Source organism: Elgaria multicarinata, chromosome 3 (assembly GCF_023053635.1).
Source record: "Elgaria multicarinata webbii isolate HBS135686 ecotype San Diego chromosome 3, rElgMul1.1.pri, whole genome shotgun sequence".
In the NCBI taxonomy this organism is placed as follows: domain Eukaryota; kingdom Metazoa; phylum Chordata; class Lepidosauria; order Squamata; family Anguidae; genus Elgaria; species Elgaria multicarinata.
Window position 1 is genome coordinate 143,280,157 of NC_086173.1, and position 20,850 is coordinate 143,301,006.

At 44.5% G+C, this 20,850-nt stretch overlaps 1 protein-coding gene across 1 annotated transcript in view; it reads right to left on the reverse strand.

Moving 5' to 3' along the window:
• The window catches only part of LOC134395909 (laminin subunit beta-1-like), a 75,150-nt gene that overhangs the window by 53,419 nt on the left and 881 nt on the right, over nucleotides 1-20,850 (reverse strand). Inside the window, exons 2-9 of the mRNA XM_063122147.1 lie at nucleotides 20,284-20,472; nucleotides 17,618-17,797; nucleotides 15,806-15,918; nucleotides 13,799-13,878; nucleotides 11,558-11,714; nucleotides 10,237-10,389; nucleotides 8,908-9,066; nucleotides 4,660-4,781 (exon numbers count right to left, since the gene is read on the reverse strand). Coding sequence (XP_062978217.1) covers nucleotides 4,660-4,781; nucleotides 8,908-9,066; nucleotides 10,237-10,389; nucleotides 11,558-11,714; nucleotides 13,799-13,878; nucleotides 15,806-15,918; nucleotides 17,618-17,797; nucleotides 20,284-20,431 — 1,112 coding nt within the window. The 5' untranslated portion in view covers nucleotides 20,432-20,472. The remainder of the gene's footprint in view (nucleotides 1-4,659; nucleotides 4,782-8,907; nucleotides 9,067-10,236; nucleotides 10,390-11,557; nucleotides 11,715-13,798; nucleotides 13,879-15,805; nucleotides 15,919-17,617; nucleotides 17,798-20,283; nucleotides 20,473-20,850) is intronic.

Below are 20,850 nucleotides of genomic sequence, written 5' to 3' on the forward strand. Positions count from 1 at the left end.
GGAGGTGCTTGCTGTCAAGGGCTCTGACCTAGGTTTGGAGGTGTGTAAACCAGTTCTGGGTGGGTCTACACTCCCCCTGAAAGACTGTGTTCGCAGTTTGGGGGTGCTCCTGGATCCGTCACTCCAAATGACAGCCCAGATGGATGCGACAGCCAGGAGTGCCTACTATCAGCTTCAGCTGATACGCCAGCTCCGTCCCTTCTTAGAGTCAGAAGACCTAAAGACAGCAGTGCATGCGCTGGTAACCTCAAGGCTTGACTTCTGCAATGCGCTCTACATAGGGCTACCATTGCACCTAGTTCGGAAACTTCAACTAGTTCAAAATATGGCAGCCAGGTTGGTTACCAGTACATCTAGGGGTGAGCATATTACCCCAACATTAAAATCACTCCACTGGTTGCCAATTAGTTTCCAGGCAAACTACAAAGTGTTGGTCATTACCTTTAAAGCCCTAAATGGTTTGGGTCCAAGTTACCTGTGGGATTGCCTTCTCCCATACAGTCCGCCCCGCACGCTCAGGACCTCTGGGGTGAACTTACTTCAGTCAGCTAAAACTAGGCTGACATCAGTTTCCCAGAGGACCTTTTCTTCTGTCGCCCCCGGATTGTGGAATGGCCTGCCGGAGGAGATTCGTAAAATTAACTCTCTGTGTGATTTTAAGGCAGCTTTAAAGACTAGCCTTTTCCGGCAGGCCTATCCAGACCAATGTAAAATCAAGAATTGTCATGTATTGATTCCTGTACTAATGTTGTTCCCCGCCTCGATCCAAAGGGAGAGGTGGGTAAGAAATAAATATATTATTATTATTTATTAATATTTTATTCCACCCATCCTCCAGGGAGCTGAGAACAACATTCAGATTTCTCTCCCAATTACATCCTCACAACAAACCTATGAGACGAGTTTTGGCCGAGAGTGACCGGCTCAAGGTCACTCTGGGCCGGTTCGTACGTCACAATAATAAGCTATGGTGGGTTGTTTGTTTGAATACTAACCCACGTTACTCCAACAGATGGTCAGGTGCTCTCCAGCCTGCCATGGCTCATTTCCCCCTTGTTCCTCCTGTCTGCTCCCAGCACGTATCCCATAGGCCTTTGCAACACAACCTCAGTAGCCTACTGAACTACACCACTAATGAGCGCATGGCACTCATTAGCAGAGTAGAAGTTTTTTTGTAGATTCCCCCCCCCCCCACACACACACACTCACACCTTTGGGGAAATGTACAAAAATTTAATTTTCTTTTTTCCAACTTTGAGGAGATTTACGCATATTTAACATTACTTTTTTTGGGGGGGGGGGCGGAATTTGTGTAAATGTAACTTTATTTATTTGTTTTAACTTTCGGGGAGATTTGTAGTTACTGCACTTTACTGCATTTGCGCAAATCTCCCCGAACGTAGCAAAAATAATAATAAAATAAATAAAGTTACATTTCTACAAACCTCCCCAAAGGTGGGAAAAATGTTTCCCCGCAGGTGAAAACCTCACCATTTGTGCAAACCCCACCGAAGGGGGGGGGGATATTAAATTTGTGTAAATCTTCCCCAAAGTGAAAAAAAACCCAGGTGTTGCTGTGTAGGGAGGTAAGGAAGTGGAAGAATAAATTGACTAGTGTCATTTCAAGATGGGGATATTATTAGCAAGATCAAGAGGAGTGTCCGGCAGGGTTTTTTGCCATTCTTGCCAGCCGGCTGTCTCGCCATTTTAAACAACCCATGCTGAAGCAACTCTGCCAGGTTCAGACATCATGAGAAACCACCCTAAACAACCCTACCACAAACCATGGGTTCTCGGAGTGGCTTGTTTGCGAAAAACAAACCATGACAGAAAAGCTGTGTGCCAGGTTCGGACATCAAGCTAAGCCACCCTACAACCACCCATGGTGACAACACACTGTGGCTCAGCATGATGTGTCAACCAGGTCTCAGTGCATTTTGTGACCTGAATGGGGATTTGAGCCTGAGGCCTTAGCTAGACCTACCTGAAAGTCCGGGGCAGAGAAGGGGAGACCTCACGTTGGGATTAACGTGAGATCTTGTCCCCGTTTACACATAAGGCGCGACGACCTCAGGAAGAGCGGTATTGCGCCCGCCATTTTTTATTTTTTAAAGGAAGAGGAGCGTACGAAAAGTCGTGCGCAAAGGTAAGGGTTTTTTTTTATTTCAACTACTTTCCCTGCTCCCCCCACCCTAGCGCGCGGAGCCGGGTAAACCCGCGGAAACGGGCCACACACTCTGCAGTCTCAGGCTCAGCCCAAGACCGTGGAAAAAGTGGGCCCAAAGGGGAGGGCGAGGTCCCAAGGCAAGGGAGGGATGATCCCTCCCTGATCCCGGGATCCCCTGTGCTTCATCTGGACGCACAGGGACAATCCTGGGGTTCGCCCCTGGGATAAAGCCTGGTCTAGCTAAGGCCTGAGTCTCTCTGATCCTAGTCCAGCACTCTAATCACTAAACCACACGGGCTCATCTTAAGAGATATCATGGGAACTGTCTGTAATACGGTCATCTTCTGCACTCTATTAAAAGTTACCCAAGTAGCCACAGAAGTGCGGGGTGAGGAGGGAAATTCGACTGAGTAAAACCAGTTGGTTTCCTCCCCCCACTAAAAAGATGGAGGCACAACCTGAAGGGAAGACATCTATATCACATCCTACCAAAGAATCATGAAGGGAAACATTTTTCTAAAAAAAAAAAAGGTCAAATCCAAAGTGTATGTCTACTGTTTTTACCCCGTTTTTGTATTTTTCCAGTTGTGTTTTTTTGCCTTCCCATCCTGGGTTGGGCACGCATAAGATAAGGATGCCATTCCATCAGTGCGGTGACGGTATATCTCCCTCCACCTTCCCCAGAGTAATTGTAATCTAGGATTGCTCTGCCTGTTAATGATCTACCTGATAAAGGATATTGTTGACAATCAACTAACTAGTCTGTAAAGGTCCACAGGACTTTGCGTATTCTGATTAACTGGTGAGAGGGAAAGCTAACTGGAATAGCAAATTACTCTAAACAGTTGTGAACATAGTGCAAAACCAAGTTGGTTTCGTAGTGCAATAACCAACCATACTCCATACACTCAAAATATGCCCATCACACCTGGAAACCTTTCCACAAAACCATGAGAGAGACATGTGAAGTAGAAACTTTAGACTCTCTCCAAATATTTATATCTTTATAACACACACAAAGCAAAAAGCACTGAAGTTAGAAGAAAGAAGAAAGCGACAAAACTTAGTAAGAAAACTGAGATACTGAAAACTAGAAGAAAGGAATTCCTACATAAAATTGTGAGACTCTCCCCCTCCCCCATACTAAATGCTATATTTACATGAAGTGGTTATTAACGACACGAAACACAGAAAGACAATAGCAGACTAAAAGGAGAAAAAAACCTCCTTTGTTGTAAGTAGCTTGAAATAAATATAGTGGCAGGAAGAGGGAATTATGCCATTCCCTTTGCAAATTGCAGGACCAAAATCCACCAGCACATGAAGAAGGCCCTTAGCCAAACCAAAATACTAACAAGTTCCTAACCACAGAAATACCATGAGCACGCCACTTAATTGTGATAAATACTTAGTCAATCCAGCAGCAAATACTTGGATGATAGAAAGATCACCTGCTTGTCAGTCGTGCCAAAACACAGACTGCAACAATTGGAGCATGGAAACTCGGGGTTGTTGCATAAGGTTTCACACTTCTATTTTCAGCACTTGTTTTTAGGCTGAAAAGTATTCCGTAATGGGTTTTTCAGATTTCATGGATGTGCAGAAGCATATTGTGAATCTGCTCCTTTGACAGGATAAGAATAAACAATGGTAAAACAGTGTATAACACTGCTAACAGATACATATTTTACACCATGAATAGCCAACGGGTAGCTTAAGAACTTCCTCTGCCTCCTCACAACAAACACACACAGTTGCATGAGCAATTTTATCTGGCCATTAATTCTGAGAAGGGGCCAAGCTGTGCAGCAAAATAAACTTCGGCCCCCTGGCTCCTGCTTTGAGAAATAATGACTGCGGAGAATGCAGAAGTAGGCCAGCCCCATTTTTTCCTGTCAATCACACATTTATAATCCAACGACCTGAAACTGGTTATTAGTGACATGAGACCTGTAATAAAGGCTGACAGTAGCAGACTCCAAAGAAAAAACTCCAGTGTAGTAAGCAATTTGAGATGAAATTAAAGGGAAGGATGTAATCCATGTGGTCTTTAATAATAATAATAATAATAATAATAATAATAATAATAATAAATTTATTTCTTACACGCCTCTCCATTTTGATCGAGGCAGGGAACAACAGTAAATATAAAATTCATAAAACTGAATTAAAACATAATATACATTGTTAAAACATTCTAAAAACATCTTAAAATCCCCCTGGATAGGCCTGCCGGAAGAGATCAGTCTTGATAGCTTTCTTGAATGCTACTTAACTGTCAAGTTGACGAGTCTCCTCCGGCAGGCCATTCCACAGTCTGGGAGCAGCAGAAGAGAAGGTCCTCTGGGTAATACTTGTCAGCCTAACTTTGACCAGCTGAAGTAGATTCTTCCCAGTGAAATCTTCCCACGGATTTTACCTGGGACTGCTGCAGCCCCCTCTCCCCAAGTTGGTTAGATTCCTCTGGCTGGCTTTCCATCTCTCCTTCTCACCTGGTACTATGTGGCAGACTCTCCCGGTACATCTGCTCCGAGGGCAACACGTTGCCGCAGCGCGGGCTCATGGGTAAAGCCTGTGAGCTGACACTGACGACAGCTTCCCAATCCTCTGTGGACTGAGGAGACACAGCAGGGTTAAAGTAGCAGCCCCGGGGTAAACAGGCTAGAGAAAGTTTCGCCTAGGAACGTTTTTTCCTTAGCGCAGCTCATGGTGCTTAGCTCTCTTCCACACCCTCCAACCCCCACCTCTTGTTCTACCAAGACCACTTTTTAAAATTATAATTTTAGTTATATCCTTGTCATTATTTATTTTAAACACTTTAATATTGCTTGTCAGCCCTAACAAAGAGCCCCAGAATGATTTTCATAACAGAATAATTCAGCAATAATACAATTAAAACCTGAGGCCTAAAATCAGAAAGGAGTAGAGTTAAAAACTACTCAAAGGTGAGCAAAATAATAATAATAATAATAATAATAATAATAATAATAATAATAATAAAAACGTTTTCAATGCCTGCCTAAACGCCATCCAAGTTGGAGCTAGTCTCACCTTCTTTGAGAGGGAATGCCATAACCAGCATGCTGCCACAGAAAAATACCTATCTCCAAACTTCATTTGGTGGTGGGACATAAGCAGGGCCTCAAGTTCTGTTTCCACAGTATCTAATGTGGATAGGGTCCCATTTTTTTATTTTATTTATTTATTTAAGCATTTTTATCCCGCCGTTCAGCCAAAAAAGGCTCTCACGGCTGCTTACAAAAGTATTTCTTGACAGTCCCTGCCCACAGGCTTACAATCTAAAAGACATGACACAAAAGGAAAGGGGATTGGGAGGGAGGAGGAGGGGGGAAGGAAAGCAAATTCAGGCACTACAATCTTAGTTGCAAATGCTGACAGTCACTCACTGAAGTGGCAAATTTGCGTGCCTCAAGACATACATCAGATACAAAAAGCGCTATCTAACCCATGCCAGACCTTTAGTCCATCTTGAATCTACTCTGCATGAGGGTGGCTTTCTTGGATTCTAGTAGCAGAGGTAGCCACATGATCCTTTATTCTGAGACATCAAAAATTGAACGAGAGACCGAATGCATTCACGGGCATGTGCTCGGCCTTTATTCAGAAGTTTTGTAGCGGCATGAAACACTGCAGAGCGGGCTCAGAACACTTTTGCCATGTGGACAGGGCAGTCCAGATTGGGGTGGAGGGCAAGGGAGTGTACAGAGTTGTTGTTGTTGTTGTTGTTGTGTGAATTAGCCTTAATATATGTGAAATAATTTTAAGCACCCACCCTAGAAGCAGTTCTGATCTATCTATCTATCTATCTATCTATCTATCTATCTATCTATCTATCTCTAGCACCCGTAACCAACCCAGGCACAAGCACAGACATCAAAGCAGACCCCAGAGATCATATGTAGGAATAGCAGATCTCTTCTAACCAATATCTATTGCTACCCATTCCATTGTCACAAGAGGGAGTTGTTGTGAGAGCCAATGTGGTATAGTGGTTAGAGTGTGGGAGTCCCCACTTGGCCATGAAGTTCACTGGGTGACTTTGGGCCAGTCACTGACTCTCTGCCTAACCTACCTCGCAGGGTTGTTGTTGTGAGGATAAAATGGGAAGGAGGAAGAGGAAGAGGACTCTATTAGGGCTTGTCTTAATGAGGGGTTTGCCCCAGGGTGGATCCTCAGTGCCAGCAGATCATCTATATGATGCAGCTGCCATCGTGAAGCCATCCAGGGGCAAACACCCGAAGCTCCGGTTTAAAAGTCAGGCACTTACCGCAACTTTTTTCTCTTGGAGTGAGGCAACGGCAGCATGTGCCGTCTGTCGCCTTGCTTTGGAGCTGCGTTGGAGGCAGTCCCAGATGATGGTGAACCCTGATTGGTCACCTGGGGGGCTTGGGACCACAATACCTGACGGAACGTCTCTCCCGACATGAACCTACCCGTACACTGCGTTCAACATCTAAGGTCCTCCTCCGAGTGCCTACTCCGAGGGAAGCTCGGAGGATGGCAACAAGGGAGAGGGCCTTTTTGGTGGTGCCCCCCCAATTATGGAATGATCTCCCCGGCGATGCTCGCCTGGCGCCAACATTGTTATCTTTCCGGTGCCAGGTCAAGACCTTTCTCTTCTCCCAGGCATTTAACAGCATATGCTAAGTTTGTTTGTTTTTTAATGGACCCCAGAACTGTTGTTGTTTAAATGGATACTGTTGTTTTTATGTTTTTGATGGTTTTAAATTTTGTATACTTTTTAATGTTCACTGTTTTTTGACTTTTGTAAACCGCCCGGAGAGCTTTGGCTAGGAGGCGGTATATATATTTAATAAATAAATAAATGGCTGCTGAACCATCTCCACGCCTCCGCAGGCCAGTGCAGTTAAACAAAAGTAAGACAAAACGAAACAAAACCCCTGGAGCCGAGCACAGCATGGGGGGCACTGAGCAAACCACCCGGCTACTGAGCCGGTTATGCGCCTCCGCAAGCCAGCAAAGAAGCATGGCTAAAGAAGGAATAAAAATAAAATAAGCAACAACAGGGAGCCGAGGGGCGCACTGGGACAAGTGGGAGGGGGCCACCGAGCAAACCATCCAGCGGCTGAGCCGGTTGCGCAGCTCTGCGCATTAACACAAACTCGAAAAACAAAACAAAAACGGAGCGCTGACTTCCCTCCTTTGTTTTTGGCTGGGAGGGGGAGGGAGGTGGTGGAGGAGAGAAAAATGGTGTGGTGGGGGGAGAGACACACCTCCCTGGTGCCCTTGCAGTGATGCGGTGGGCTCCTTCCTAAAAACCCTGCACTTGTGCTCTTTGACATGCAATAATATATTATTCTATAATATATAGAATATTAGTGGAAAAGGGAGAGACGGAAAGTGTAGGTAAAACAGTATGGGAAACTGACTTGAAGGCACAAATAGGACAACAGAGTTGGGAAGGGATATGGAAACAACCAGTGTTGAGAAATATGTCTGCGAGGATAAAAGAAAACTATTACAAGATTGTCTGGAGGTGTGGTACCTAACCCCTGTAAAATTAAATAAAATAAACAAGATGAATTCAGCAACGTGTTGGAGAGGTTGTCAAGAGAAAGGAACGTATTTACATATGTGGTGGGAATGTGAATTTGTACAAAAATTATGGAATTTAATTTTTAAAGAGATAAAAGAAATTTTAGGAATGGAGATTGAAGAGACACCTATAGTGGCATTGTTATCAATATATGGAGAATTGAATTGTAATCAAGAGACAAAAGAATTGATAATGAATTTGTTAACAGCAGCAAGATTAATGATATCCAGGAACTGGAAGGTTCAAGGGGATTATCATATAGAAGACTGGTATAAAGAAATATGGGATATTGCTATTAATGATAAACTAACATGTAATATAAAAGTTAGAAGAGGAATGATAAAAACGAATGACTTTGAAGGAATATGGAAACAGTTTTTAGAATTTGTATTATTAAAGGGGAGAGGGAAAACACCCCCAGAAGAAGCAATGAGGTTTTGGAAATATGAATAAGATCCCGTGGTTGGGGGGAGCACTTTTATGTTAATTATGATTATGTTAAAGAGAATTAAGTTAGAACATATGTTTATCAACTGTTTACTTTATATTATTGTGTATTATGTGGTATTGTTTTGTATTGTATTGTTTGGATGTATTAAAAATTTTAAAAAAAGAAAAAAAAAGACATGCAGATAATGGGAAGGAGCCCAGATGCAGCCGCCGTGAAGACACGGCCTGAGTCACAGTTGGTTCCTTGCAAGATGAAAAAAGGTGTGATATAAAAGAAATATTAAATCAATTAATCTGCATCTCTAAAAAGAGCTGCTGTAGCATAGCGATTAAGAGCACGAGAAGCCCCCGCTTCAAATCTATCCCTTAGTCTCAGCCCTCTGTCTGTAATATGGGGATAATAACACTGACCTACCTTACAGGTTTGTTGGAAGGGTTACCAAGATTGTTTTACGTGAAGCTATTAGAGCACTTAACGTACTATATAAAAAAATCTTATCGTGATTATTATCAAACATAACAATAATCATAATAATCATAATATATTTTGATCTCCCAACAAGGCTGTTTGCCACTGCTCATGCTTCCCAAAGCCAACTATTCTATTCCAACTATTCCCGCCCCTACACGCCTTCACGCACGCTCAGAATAACGCCAGAGCCTCCCACATAACAAGCACCCACCATGCCCCCCTCCAGCTCCTTCCACGCACCTCGGGCTCATAGCGCAACAAGATGTCGTACTCCATGGGGTAGGGAATGTTGTCAATGTGGAAGGATAAGCCAGCTCCATCCCGTACGCGGGCAAAGCCTGGACCGGTCCATGTAATCATGTGACCCGCGTGCTCGCGCTGGATGACTTCTACATCGGGCTGCGAGTGAGTGAAAACATGGTGTCAGCAAAGCCACGGCCCTACATCCCCTCCAGCGTTTCCAGCTATCACCCGTCCAGCACCCCTAGAGGAAGACTGAGTGCTTTTGGCCACGGGTGTTGCAATCGGAAGCAGCCTGCTTTGAGGGCCTTCCTGCACAACACCATTGATCCACTGCAGGACGTTTCTAAAAAGCTGCAAACCACCAGGAGCGATTAACATAAAAACATGGACTAAAAATCTCAGGAAGGAAAGGAAAGGAACCTCTCGTGCAAAGCACTTGAGCCATTACTGACTCCTGGAGGGATGCCTGCTTTCGCTGACGTTTTCTTGGCAGACTTTGTAGTGGGATGGTTTGCCATTGCCTTCCCCAGTCATGGTTCCCTTTCCCCCAGCTAGCTGGGTACTCATTTTACCAACCTTGGAAGGATGGAAGGCTGAGTCGACCTGAGCCGGCTGCCTGAGAACCAGCTTCCGCTGGGATCGAACTCAGGCCGTGGGGAGAGTTTCGGCTGCAGTAACTGCCGCTTACCACTCTGCACCACATCTCAAAATGCCTTTAAATTGAAAGGGCCAAGCCAGAGATTTTTAGTCCATGTTTTTATGTTAATCACTCCTGGTGGTTTGCAATTTTTAAGAATGCACTTAAGTTTTTTTTCTTTTGCCTCCTGGCTTAATTAAAAGCCCAAACTCATAATGTTCCAAGTGGACTTGCCCGTCCCTCAACTCAAATGGACCAATACTGCCTGAGCGGCCCACAGCAGCAGGGCCAGCACTACCACTAGGGGGAGTGAGACAGCCATTTCAGATAGCCAGTGCTGAGGGGCACGGAGTGGCGGCTAGCTGTGCAAATGGTGTGTGCCACGCAGCCTGCCCTAGCACACCCACCCCAAGATAGGTGTGAGGGAGGATGCCATCTTGTCAGTAGTGCTGAAGTAAGATGCATCTGCCAGAACGAGGAATGTGGGGCAGGTGGGGTGGTGGTACCATTTTGTCCTGCGCCTTCACCTCAAGCAGCAGAGAGTCTTGGGCCGGCCCCACACAGTCGCTCATGGAACTCTGGTCCAATCCATCAGTAACCCGTCCACCTCAGCCTCCCTTCCCTTATCCCTTCCCAGCGACCTCCCTCTCCCATACCACTTTCTTTCCCCACCCCACACGCTCGGCCACCTTCTGCTGAAGCTGCCGGGCCCTTCGGAGCGCTCCTCGCTGCTGTAAGATCCTGATGGCGCTGTGCTGGCGCCGCAGCCTCACTCTGCGCCCATTCTGGACCCCATTGTAATATTCCACACAGTCCACTGGAGCCTCAGGCCGCAAGGCACCCTGTGACAGAGAGGGAAGATGCTTATTTATTGCACTGTCAGTAGCTCCTTGTTACTGACAGCTTCTTCTCCTGCTCAGCCATTCAAGCGCCGAAGGGCTTTGACAGGCACTGAGAGAGAGAGAGAGAGAGGCAGTGGAATTCCCCTAGTTTGTGGTTTGGCTCACCTGCTTGAATCATCTGGTTGTTTCACTAAACGCTTCCTTGCCTGAAGACACTTCTGCTGCCTGTGGTGTGCCTTTTGGCTCATGCTCTTCATATGTAAACATTATGATTTGGATGGGGTGCATCAGTGTGTAGAAGGGACTGAATGTGTGTTATGCAGGTGGGTTGGGATATGGAAGTTCCTAATTTAGGCCAGTAGGCTGGACTCGGTAACTTTCAGCTCCTTCCCATCCAGCTGTAGGCATGCCCCGGAGGCAATAAGAAGCCCCTATCCACAAATCCCTTAAAGGCTGCTGGGAATATTGCAGCTCCGTCTACAAGTTACAGGAAGGGGGCAGTGTCGCAATTAGTTCTTGGGAATTTCGGCATATCTAGCCTTAGGATCTTCATAGCCTACATTGTGGTTTCCTGCTCCTCCTCCTCCTCTTCCTTCCTTCCTTCCTTCCTTCCTTCCTTCCTTCCTTCCTTCCTCTCTCTCTCTCTCTCTCTCTCTCTCTCTCTCACACACACACACACACACACACACACACACAGACTGATCTTCCACCACTGCAGGGAGCACACATACTTGCTTTGCTTGCTCCTGCCTGTGCAGTGGAACTCTAAACAGGCTGAACAAACTCCTTTTGAAAACCTATGCTGTAGCTGCATTTACATGCAAGAATATTTGTGAGTCAAGCTGTTTTCTTTCCTTCACTAAAGAAAGGTGCAGTCTCCTTTTTGTTCTAAGATAGTCTTTTAAATGCTATTCTCTGACTGTTTTGCCATTTTGTTTTGTTTTGCCGTTTTGTTTTCTCTCTCTCTGCCTTTTTAACAGGAGGCAGCAATGCCAAACAATCCCATCATAGACAAACTCCAGTAATAACACAGACAGCTTCTCTTTGTCCCTTATTCAAGTTGCAAGAAGGGCTTTCTACATACAGGTCCCCTCTGCAGGTAGCCCCAGAACGCCATGTTCTCCCTCTGGAAGCCTGGCTCCCCCACCCTTTGTCGTGGTGCACTCACCGGCAGCCCCTGGTGGGTTGGTGCAAGACCCGTGGCATGCTCTGCTTCGTACATATAGTAGTCCAGGGGCATACAGAAAAAGCCAGGCTGCACATCATCACACTGACGCCCCATGAGGTGGGGCCGACAGGGGCACTGCCCATCATCCATAGAGCACCTGGAGACAGAGAGCATGGTGGCAAAATAGACTCATAGCAGCTGAATCCTTGAGCTATGGGTCTGGGGTGGGTTTGGGGAGGCAAAAAGGGGGAGGCAAAAAGAGAGGGGAGGTGCACACTCAAGACCACTCAAATGCCTTACTTGTGAGTCAAGGTGGCTCAAGAGTTGCATGCTTATGTTCCATCTAGCACGGGACTTCTGATAAGTGCCAATGTTTGTGGACAGAAGGAAATGGCCTAGTGGCAGTGACCACGAAGGATCACAAAGTTCAGGACAAAGGAACAATATGGTCTGAGAACAGCAGGGAGAGGTGCAGGTGCAACACTGAGAAACAGAGAAGAACCTTGGTGGGTATCTGAAGAAGCTTGGCAGGCCTGGTAGGGCCTTCACGCTGCCTACCGAAGAACAGAGCGCTAGTAAGAAAACGTTTGTGAGCTTGCCTATCCAGCATGCTTGCTAACATGGACAGTTTCGGCCTGTCCGTGGGAGCAACACTATGCAGCCCAAGCCAACTCCAGAGAGAACTGGGTACAGCCAGCACAGCACGCTGAGTCAAGCAGGGTGCACTTTCCTGGAGCTTCCTCTCATCACTTGGCTGGTTTTCCCACCAAAAGAAGTGATAGGTAGTAGACGCAGAGGGCAAAGAGAAACTGAGTATAATGGATGCTGCAGCTTCTACCACTGCCAAGCATGGCCTCTAGTAGACACAGGTCCTGGGTTCACACAACATGCTAATCCACCGTGGGTTATTGTGTTGTCAGAACGCAATACATTTCCCAGCAGGGTGGCTTATCATGTTGTCTGAATGCAGTGTGCTTTTCGTGGGTTGGCTTGTAAACCATGCAGTGTGCTTTTATCTTTCTCAAATAAACCACCTTGAGAACCCACGGCTTGTTGTTGGGTTGTCCAGGTTGGATAACAAGCCATATGGCAGGGCTAACAAGCAATCCTGCGGAAAACACACTGCTTGGAAAACGCACTGCATTCAATAACTCATAGTTCAACAACAACCCACACTTAGTGGGTTAGTGAGTTGTGTGAACCCAGCCTAGAGTAGCTTAGACAAGTGCCAGATCCCATGTCCCAGCTGAACTATTTCAGATGGCAACACATATGCCACCAAAGGACTCCAGGAAGTATAAAATTATGTATTTTATACTTATATTTGTTCCCCGCCTCGAACCAAACGGAGAGTCAGGTAAGAAATATTATGATGATGATGATGATGATGATGATGATGATGATGATGATGTTAGCAATGCACCATAAATACTGAGTTACTAAAACAGCATATTAGAACGGTTTGCTAAGGTATCAGCAAGGCAGGACTTCAAGAACACTGCCTCCTTTACTAGTCCAGAGTGGCCAACTGGCGGTACAGGGAGCAACACCAAGTCCCAGAACACTTTTGTCTGGCTCCTGGTAGTCCTATCAAATGTTAATTAGTGAACATTTTGTCTACTGTTTCACTCGTTAAAAAAAGAAAAAATAACTCCAAGCTGTAAGCAAAAGAAGAACTCCAGACGTTAGTATTAAATCTTCCTTTTCAATTTTGTACATATTTACATGAATGAATAAATAAATGAATGTTTGTCTCAATTAGACCTTAGGCCATAACAACGTAATTTAGTAATGCACAAGTGTAGCAGGTATGGCTTATAAAGTAACAAATTACGCAACGGCTTACACAATAATTACACAATCATTAAAACGATCTGCCACAGGTACCATTAAAAGGTTTTAATGTATTTTTGTCACCGCAAAAGCACAATAAGCAATCTTTTCAGTTATGTTCCAGATACGTATGCAATGCTGTGCGTGTGAGAGCGCATGTGCACAATAGTGGCAAGTTGCTGACCACTCGATGGTGCCAGGTTTGTTATGGAGCCTGACTGCTAACAACAGCGTCAGTTTATGCAGGGCCAGACACTTCCATCCCCTGGACCCCTGTCAATAAAGTGGCCCCTGAGAACAGAGCAGAGAAGCTGGCCATCCTTGGACTTCCTCCCCACCCACCCCCCTGACCATGACAGCCATGTGGCATCATTCCCTCCCTCCGGCCTCTACCCAGTGCACTCCTACCTGTTGCTGTAGGCACCTCCAAAGTCACACGCACAGCTTCGGCAGCCAGTCATGTCATAGCTCAAACCCCAATATTCAGGCTGAGGAGGAGAAGGACCCATTAGACTAATTGGGGATCAGACCCAGAGCACCCACCACCCACGTTCTAATGGTCAGTCGTGAAGTGGTAAATCTGGAAGTGCGGGTGATCATCATGACAATCCCCATAGCCCCACCCCCGTCCCCCAAGGAGAGCTAAAATGTGCGGGCTGCTGTGTCAATAAACCAGTCCTAGCGGTTCTCATCACCACCAGGAGCAGGTCTACTGTAAAGCTAAGAGTTCTTAATTGCCCACTGAAGACCAAGCCACTCCAATATGCTTTGCATTATAACAGGGATAGCTCACCACAAGATATTGTTGCTGGGGAAATCCATTTCCCCTGGAGCTACTGTGAGTCCTGCAGCTAAGCTCAGGGAACAGAGGAGTCTAAGGGCATGTCTATACCATGCAGGATATTGCACTATGAAAGCACTATGAAAGCAGGAGCCACACTACTGCTTGATAGTGGTATTGAAGTGCCCTGACAACTGTTGTTGTTGTTATTATTATTTATTTATTTATTTATTTATTTATATAGCGCCATCAATGTACATGGTGCTATACAGAGTAAAACAGTAAATAGCAAGACCCTGCCGCATAGGCTTACATTCTAATAAAACCACAATAAAACAATAAGGCGGGGAAGAGAAAGCAAACAGGCACAGGGTAGGGTAAACAGGCACTAGGTAGGGTAAAACTAACAGTATAAAGTCAGAACAAAATCAAGTTTTAAAAGCTTTAGGAAAAAGAAAAGTTTTTAGCTGAGCTTTAAAAGCTGCGGTTGAACTTGTAGTTCTCAAATGTTCTGGAAGAGCGTTCCAGGCATAAGGGGCAGCAGAAGAAAATGGACGAAGCCGAGCAAGAGAAGTAGAGACCCTTGGGCAGGTGAGAAACATGGCATCAGAGGAGCGAAGAGCACGAGCGGGGGAATAGTGTGAGATGAGAGAGGAGAGATAGGAAGGAGCTAGACAGTGAAAAGCTTTGTAGGTCAACAGGAGAAGTTTATATTGGATTCTGAAGTGAATTGGAAGCCAATGAAGAGATTTCAGAAGTGGAGTAACATGGTCAGAGCGGTGAGCCAAGAAGATGATCTTAGCAGCAGAGGGGTGAACAGAAACCAACGGACTGATGTGAGAAGAAGGAAGGCCAGTGAGAAGAAGGTTGCAGCAGTCCAACCGAGAAATAACCAATGCATGAACAAGAGTCTTGGCAGAAAAGACAGACAAAAATGAGCGAATCCTGGCAATATTATACAGGAAAAAACGACAGGATTTAGCTACTGCCTCAATATGAGGAATAAAGGAGAGCGAGGAATCAAATATAAAGCCAAGACTACGAGCTTCCTTGACTGGAGTAAGTGTAACATCATTGACAGTAAGAGAGAAAGAGGAGAAGATTTAGGAGGAAAAACAAGCAATTCAGTCTTTGCCATATTAAGTTTCAAACGACGATGAAGCAACCAAGCTGAGATATCTGAAAGACATGCCGAGATACGATCGTGAACATCAGGAGAAAGATCCGGAGATGAAAGATATAATTGTGTATCATCAGCATACAGATGATATTGGAGGCCATGAGATTGTTGGGGCCCATTGGCACATACCATATACTACTTTCATACCACTTTCATAATGTTATATCCTGCTTGGTGTAGATGTGCCATGGGCCCCAACAGTTGTCAGTGTATTTCAATACCACTCTAAAGCAGTAGTGTAGATCCTGCGCTGTGCTTCAATACCGCTATAGAGCAGTAGTGTGGCTCCTGCCTTTTATATACCGCTTTCATAGTGGAATATCCTGCTTGGTGTAGACGAGCCCTAAGAGAGAGGCAGATGATATCGTCCCCTGCTATTTAAGAAGCCCCATCACTTCGACCATGCGAACCCTTGCTCCATGACAACACTGCGAATGGTATCGCACTCACTTACCAAACACTGGTTGCAGTGTCGCCCAGTAACGAAACGCTTGCAGTAGCAGTCACCACTGATATGGTCGCAGGGGCTGTCACCAGCGATGATCCCACGAGGGTCACACCTGCAAGCTGAGAACACACACCAACACTTTCCTTGGGCCTGACCTTGGTGTCTAATTCAGCTGTGCCTGGCACGACGCTGCAGCATCTCATCTCTTGGCCTAGCCCAGCAGGTTCAAAGGTGCTAAAATTGGAGGCAAATTCCCACCCCACCCTCTGCTTCGCCCAATTTCCACAACCACAAAACCCAGGTTCTGCTAATGGAATCAATTGCAGTAAGTAGTCATGTTTCCTGAATGTGCAAGTCTTGCTTTCTTTCAAAGGGATAATTTTTGAAGAATTTCAATTTTTTTATTCCACTTGTTTTGCCTGGAGAAAAAAGCTGGAACTCAGAGAACATTACTTAAGTAATGTGCAAATAGATAGAGGAACAGAAACGGGAGCACATGGCAGACTGGAAACTAAGTAAAGAAATGCCCTCAACCAATTGCAAGATATGCTATCCAGATTAAAAAACATTTTGGTGCCTGAAGCTGAAAATACAAATTGTGCTAAAAAGTGGTAAAAATATAATCTAAACTAAAGAGTAACCATTTGCTGTTCTGCCGGAGGAGACTCGTCAACAGTCAGCTATGAAGACTGATCTCTTCCGGCAGGCCTATCCAGTGGAATTTTAGGATGTTTTTAGAATGTTTTAACAATGTATATTATGTTTTCATTCAGTTTTATGTATTTTATATTTACTGTTGTTCCCTGCCTCGATCAAAATGGAGAGGCGAGTAAGAAATAAAATTATTATTATTATTATTATTATTATTATTTATATGGAACCCCAACATTTGCCATCTGAGACATTTAACTAAAGCAGAGCACTTGAGGCAGAGCACCTAACAGTCCCTTCTATTTTAGTTAACTCCCTCACCCAAACTGCAAAGACAAGGCACTTAAAAAACAAACAAATAAACCTGACACCAGATATTCATAAGAGACAAAGGTGGCTTTCATTTCAGGATTTTGGGATGCTGCTGTTTTAGCTCTTCTGGTCCCACTACTCTTGTGAGAGTGAATAATATTATGGCAGTGGATATCTTTCTAACTGGAGATGCCAGTGATTGAACCTGGGACTTTTTATATGCCACCAAGATTATAGCCCCTTTCCTACGAAGAGTATGACAGTGACCTGCAGGGAAAAACTACCTTTTCACAGAGTACTTCCCATGTTCCAACTCAGTGTTCAAGTATGCTGCAGTGAACATGCCTTTATGGATGAAGACAGATATAATATATTCTGATTCCAGATTCCTCCCAGATTAAAAAAAATCTATGTATCAGGTGTACATTCTACCAAGCAGAACACTAAGTCAGCCTTGTCCCTCTCCCCAGGCTTTAAGTTAGCTGTTAGTGCTTTTTTGAAGTTCATATGTTACAGTCTCCATACATTTGGATGGTGTTGGTGACTCGCAGACACTGGCCAATCAGCACCATGCACAGAGATATCAGAGCCCATCAGAACCATGCACAGCCTTATTTTTGGCTGCAAACCATTCAGACTATTTCTTTCCACAGAGGCTTATTCTAAAGAGCGGAAGACACATTTATACTGAACACAGTGAAGACGCTTCCGAACTGGCCCCAACAAATTTAACACCTGTTGTTACCCTAAGATTCTGCACTGGAATCACACAAACCCAAGTCCTTACCCACAAGCCCACTGCGTGATTCCACACCTGCACCCACAAGCTCACCCCAGACAGTCACCAATACTAACGCTGGCACCCAAGAGGGTCGTTGCGGCTCAATCCATAAAAGGCCTCTTTGCAGCTGTCACAACGCATGCCTTTGACATTATCTTTGCAGCGGCATTGACCGGCAATCATGCCCAGCATCGCATCCGTGTGACTGTCACACACACCACCGTCCAAAGAGCCCACTGGGTCACAGTCACAGGCTGTGGAGCAAAAAAGAGGTAGTGGGAGAGGTACATTAGGAATCCAGAGTGCCAACATCCTGGACAGCTGTGTGGCGCTGAATCAGAATCAGGGGGCAACAGAGTAAAGAACTCAAAGGAACAGAGCTATTTTGAGCAATGCCGCGTCCTTTTGCATTCATCAGGAAGCAGGGATGTGTTTGTCCCTCCTATAAATCCCCATCACTATCGCAAAACGTTAGGAGTTAGAACAATTCCATCCTATTTCACCAAATGTCATTCAATAGTTTGTTTTTTTAACGGACCCCAGAACTGTTGTTTTATAAATGGATACTGTCGTTTTTATACTGTTGTTTTTACGTTTCTGATGGTTTTTAAATTTTGTATGCTTTTTAATGTTTACTGTTTTAACGTTTGTGAACCGCCCAGAGAGCTTCGGCTGTGGGGTGGTATATAAACGTAATAAATAAATAAATAAATAAATAGGTGTTGGTTGCTGCGCTGATTTAAAAGGATAACAGACAGGAAACAGGTAATGGGCAAAATTATATCTTTTGTAAGAGTCACCTAGATACAGGTAGGAGCATGCAAGCTTTCCAATTTCTCAAAGTACTTTATCTGGAAGAATGGAAGGGATAGCTTGACACCTGAGTAACTCAAAGTTCGTCTACACCAACATGAACCTTTTCATACGCTGAAATAATCTCTAGAGGCCCTCCTCAGGGTACCTCCACTTTCTGAGGTGAAGCAGGTGGTAACATCAGGGAAGGCCTTCTTGATGGTAGCACCCTATCAGTGGAATGCTCTTTGGAGGATCACATGGCACACCTTCTTTGATATCCATGCTTGGCATTTTATTTTCCAAGGCCTTATATTCTATTCAAACTGTTTAATTTATTTATGTATTATATTTTTAATCCGCCAAATAATAGATGTTCTCTGCTTTTATTGCAGCTTTTGTCTGCTATTTCATGTAGTTTGTTTGTTGTATTGTTTTAGATGTTGTTGTTTTTAATTTGTAAGCTGTCCTGGAAATATTGCATATTGAAGTTGACATTAAAATGTTGAAAACAAAGAAAACAGCATTTGAGATATAAGCCATAGCTAGATGGGGCTTTATCCTGGGGTGATCCCCGGGATCTGGGAGGGATGATCCCTCCCTTGCCCTGGGATCTCGCCTTCCCCTTTAGGCCCGGTTTTTCCATGGTCTTGGGCTGATCCCGAGACCGTAGAACGTGTGGCTGGGCGCCGCGGTTTGTCCTGGCTCCTTGCGTTTCCTCGCTTGGAGCCGGGACCCGAGCATGGGGCACAGAGCTCCTCAAGAGCACTGAGCACATTGAGGGTAGAGTGGGGTAGCGGGGAATTTTTTTTTTTTAAAAAAAACCTTTCATTTTGCGCACGAGCGCTCGTGCACATCTTCCCTTTTAAGAAAAAAAATGGCGAGCATGACGTCTCTCCCTCTGAGGTCATCGCGCACCACGTGTAAACAGAGGGGGGTTCTCGCGATAAAACTATCATGAGATCTTCACCCCTCTGTCGCGGACTAACAGGTAAGTCTAGCTAAGGCCATATACAGGGCATACTGGGTCACAAGGGACTGAAAGCTATTTGCAATGAAATGCCTGGATTTTTCTTATTGTGGATTGTTTAAGTGTGTGTGTGTGTGTGTGCTGTGTGTTTATATATTTGCATATAAATATTTTTTATACTTTGTAAGCTATCCAGAGAGTTTCGACTGCTGGGTGGTATAGAAATGTAATAAATGAAATGAAATGAAATGAAATTGCTGATAGTGGGTTATTCAAAAAAACTTGGCAAAACCTGCATTATTGTTAAGAGGGCTAATTGCTAATCTAGGTTGCTTTGAGGAAATGCAGACATCTGTCCAAAGATTTATTTTTTAAAAAAGGTTTTAACCAGAGTGGCAGGTCTTGCCTAGTTACTTTAAATGAAGATTGTAACATGTTATGTTCCCTTTTTTTGGCTTATGGGATACCCTATGTTTAAATAAAAGAAGCTGCAGTTTAAACAAAATAAAAACAAGAAAAAGTAAATGCTTTCATCTCTGATTCAAATGTATCTTATTGTTATGCTATTTTATAGAGTATTTGTTTTTATAGTGATTTTACCGTTTCATTTTGTAACCTATTTTGGGTCCTTTGCTTTAGGAGCAAGTTGGGATAGTATTGAACAAATAAAAATGTCACTGCACAGATTAACAAATGTTGGGGACAAACTAGCCTACAGGAACTTAACATAATTGACAAGGCAACGAGTCACTCAGCCCCATTAAAATGTTAACGTTAAGAAGACATTTGCAAATTAATTAAGGGATTCTTTAAAAGCTGGACTAATATTTGTTGGTGAAAACACGAAAGCTTTTTCGTTATACAGAACTCTTGACCAGGCAGAGTAGGAAGGTAGTTAATTCTCAGATAAATACAGATCAAGATTGCTTACTAGTGCAAACACAGCAGTTGCAGCGGATATAATGAGGCAACACTCACGGACGCATGCAGTGCTGGCACGGATGTCAGCCAGGGGGTTGCGGTAGTAGAAGGGCTTGCAGAGCTGGCAGTGGCGGCCCATGGTGTTGTGCTGGCACTCGTCGCAGACGCCGCCGCTGGCGTTGCCCGTGGCCAGGTACACGGCCATGTCGAAGTGGCACCGGTGCGAGTGCTCGTTGCAATTGCACTCTGCGGAGAAACCAGGAATAGAATTCAGGAGCAGCACGCTTCTCTCCTTCTCATTCCGCTCCCCCATCATATTTATTTATTTATTTATTTATTTATTACATTTTTATACCGCCCAATAGCCGAAGCTCTCTGGGGGGTTCACAAAAATTAAAACCACAGTAAAACACCCAACAGGTTAAAACACAATTACGAAATACAGTATAAAAAGTGCAACCAGGATAAAACCACACAGCAAAGTTGATATAAGATTAAAATACAGAGTTAGAACAGTAAAATTTAAATTTAAGTTAAAATTAAGTGTTAACATACTGAGTGAATAAAAAGGTCTTCAGCTGGCGACGAAAGCAGTACAGTGTAGGCGCCAGGCGGACCTCTCTG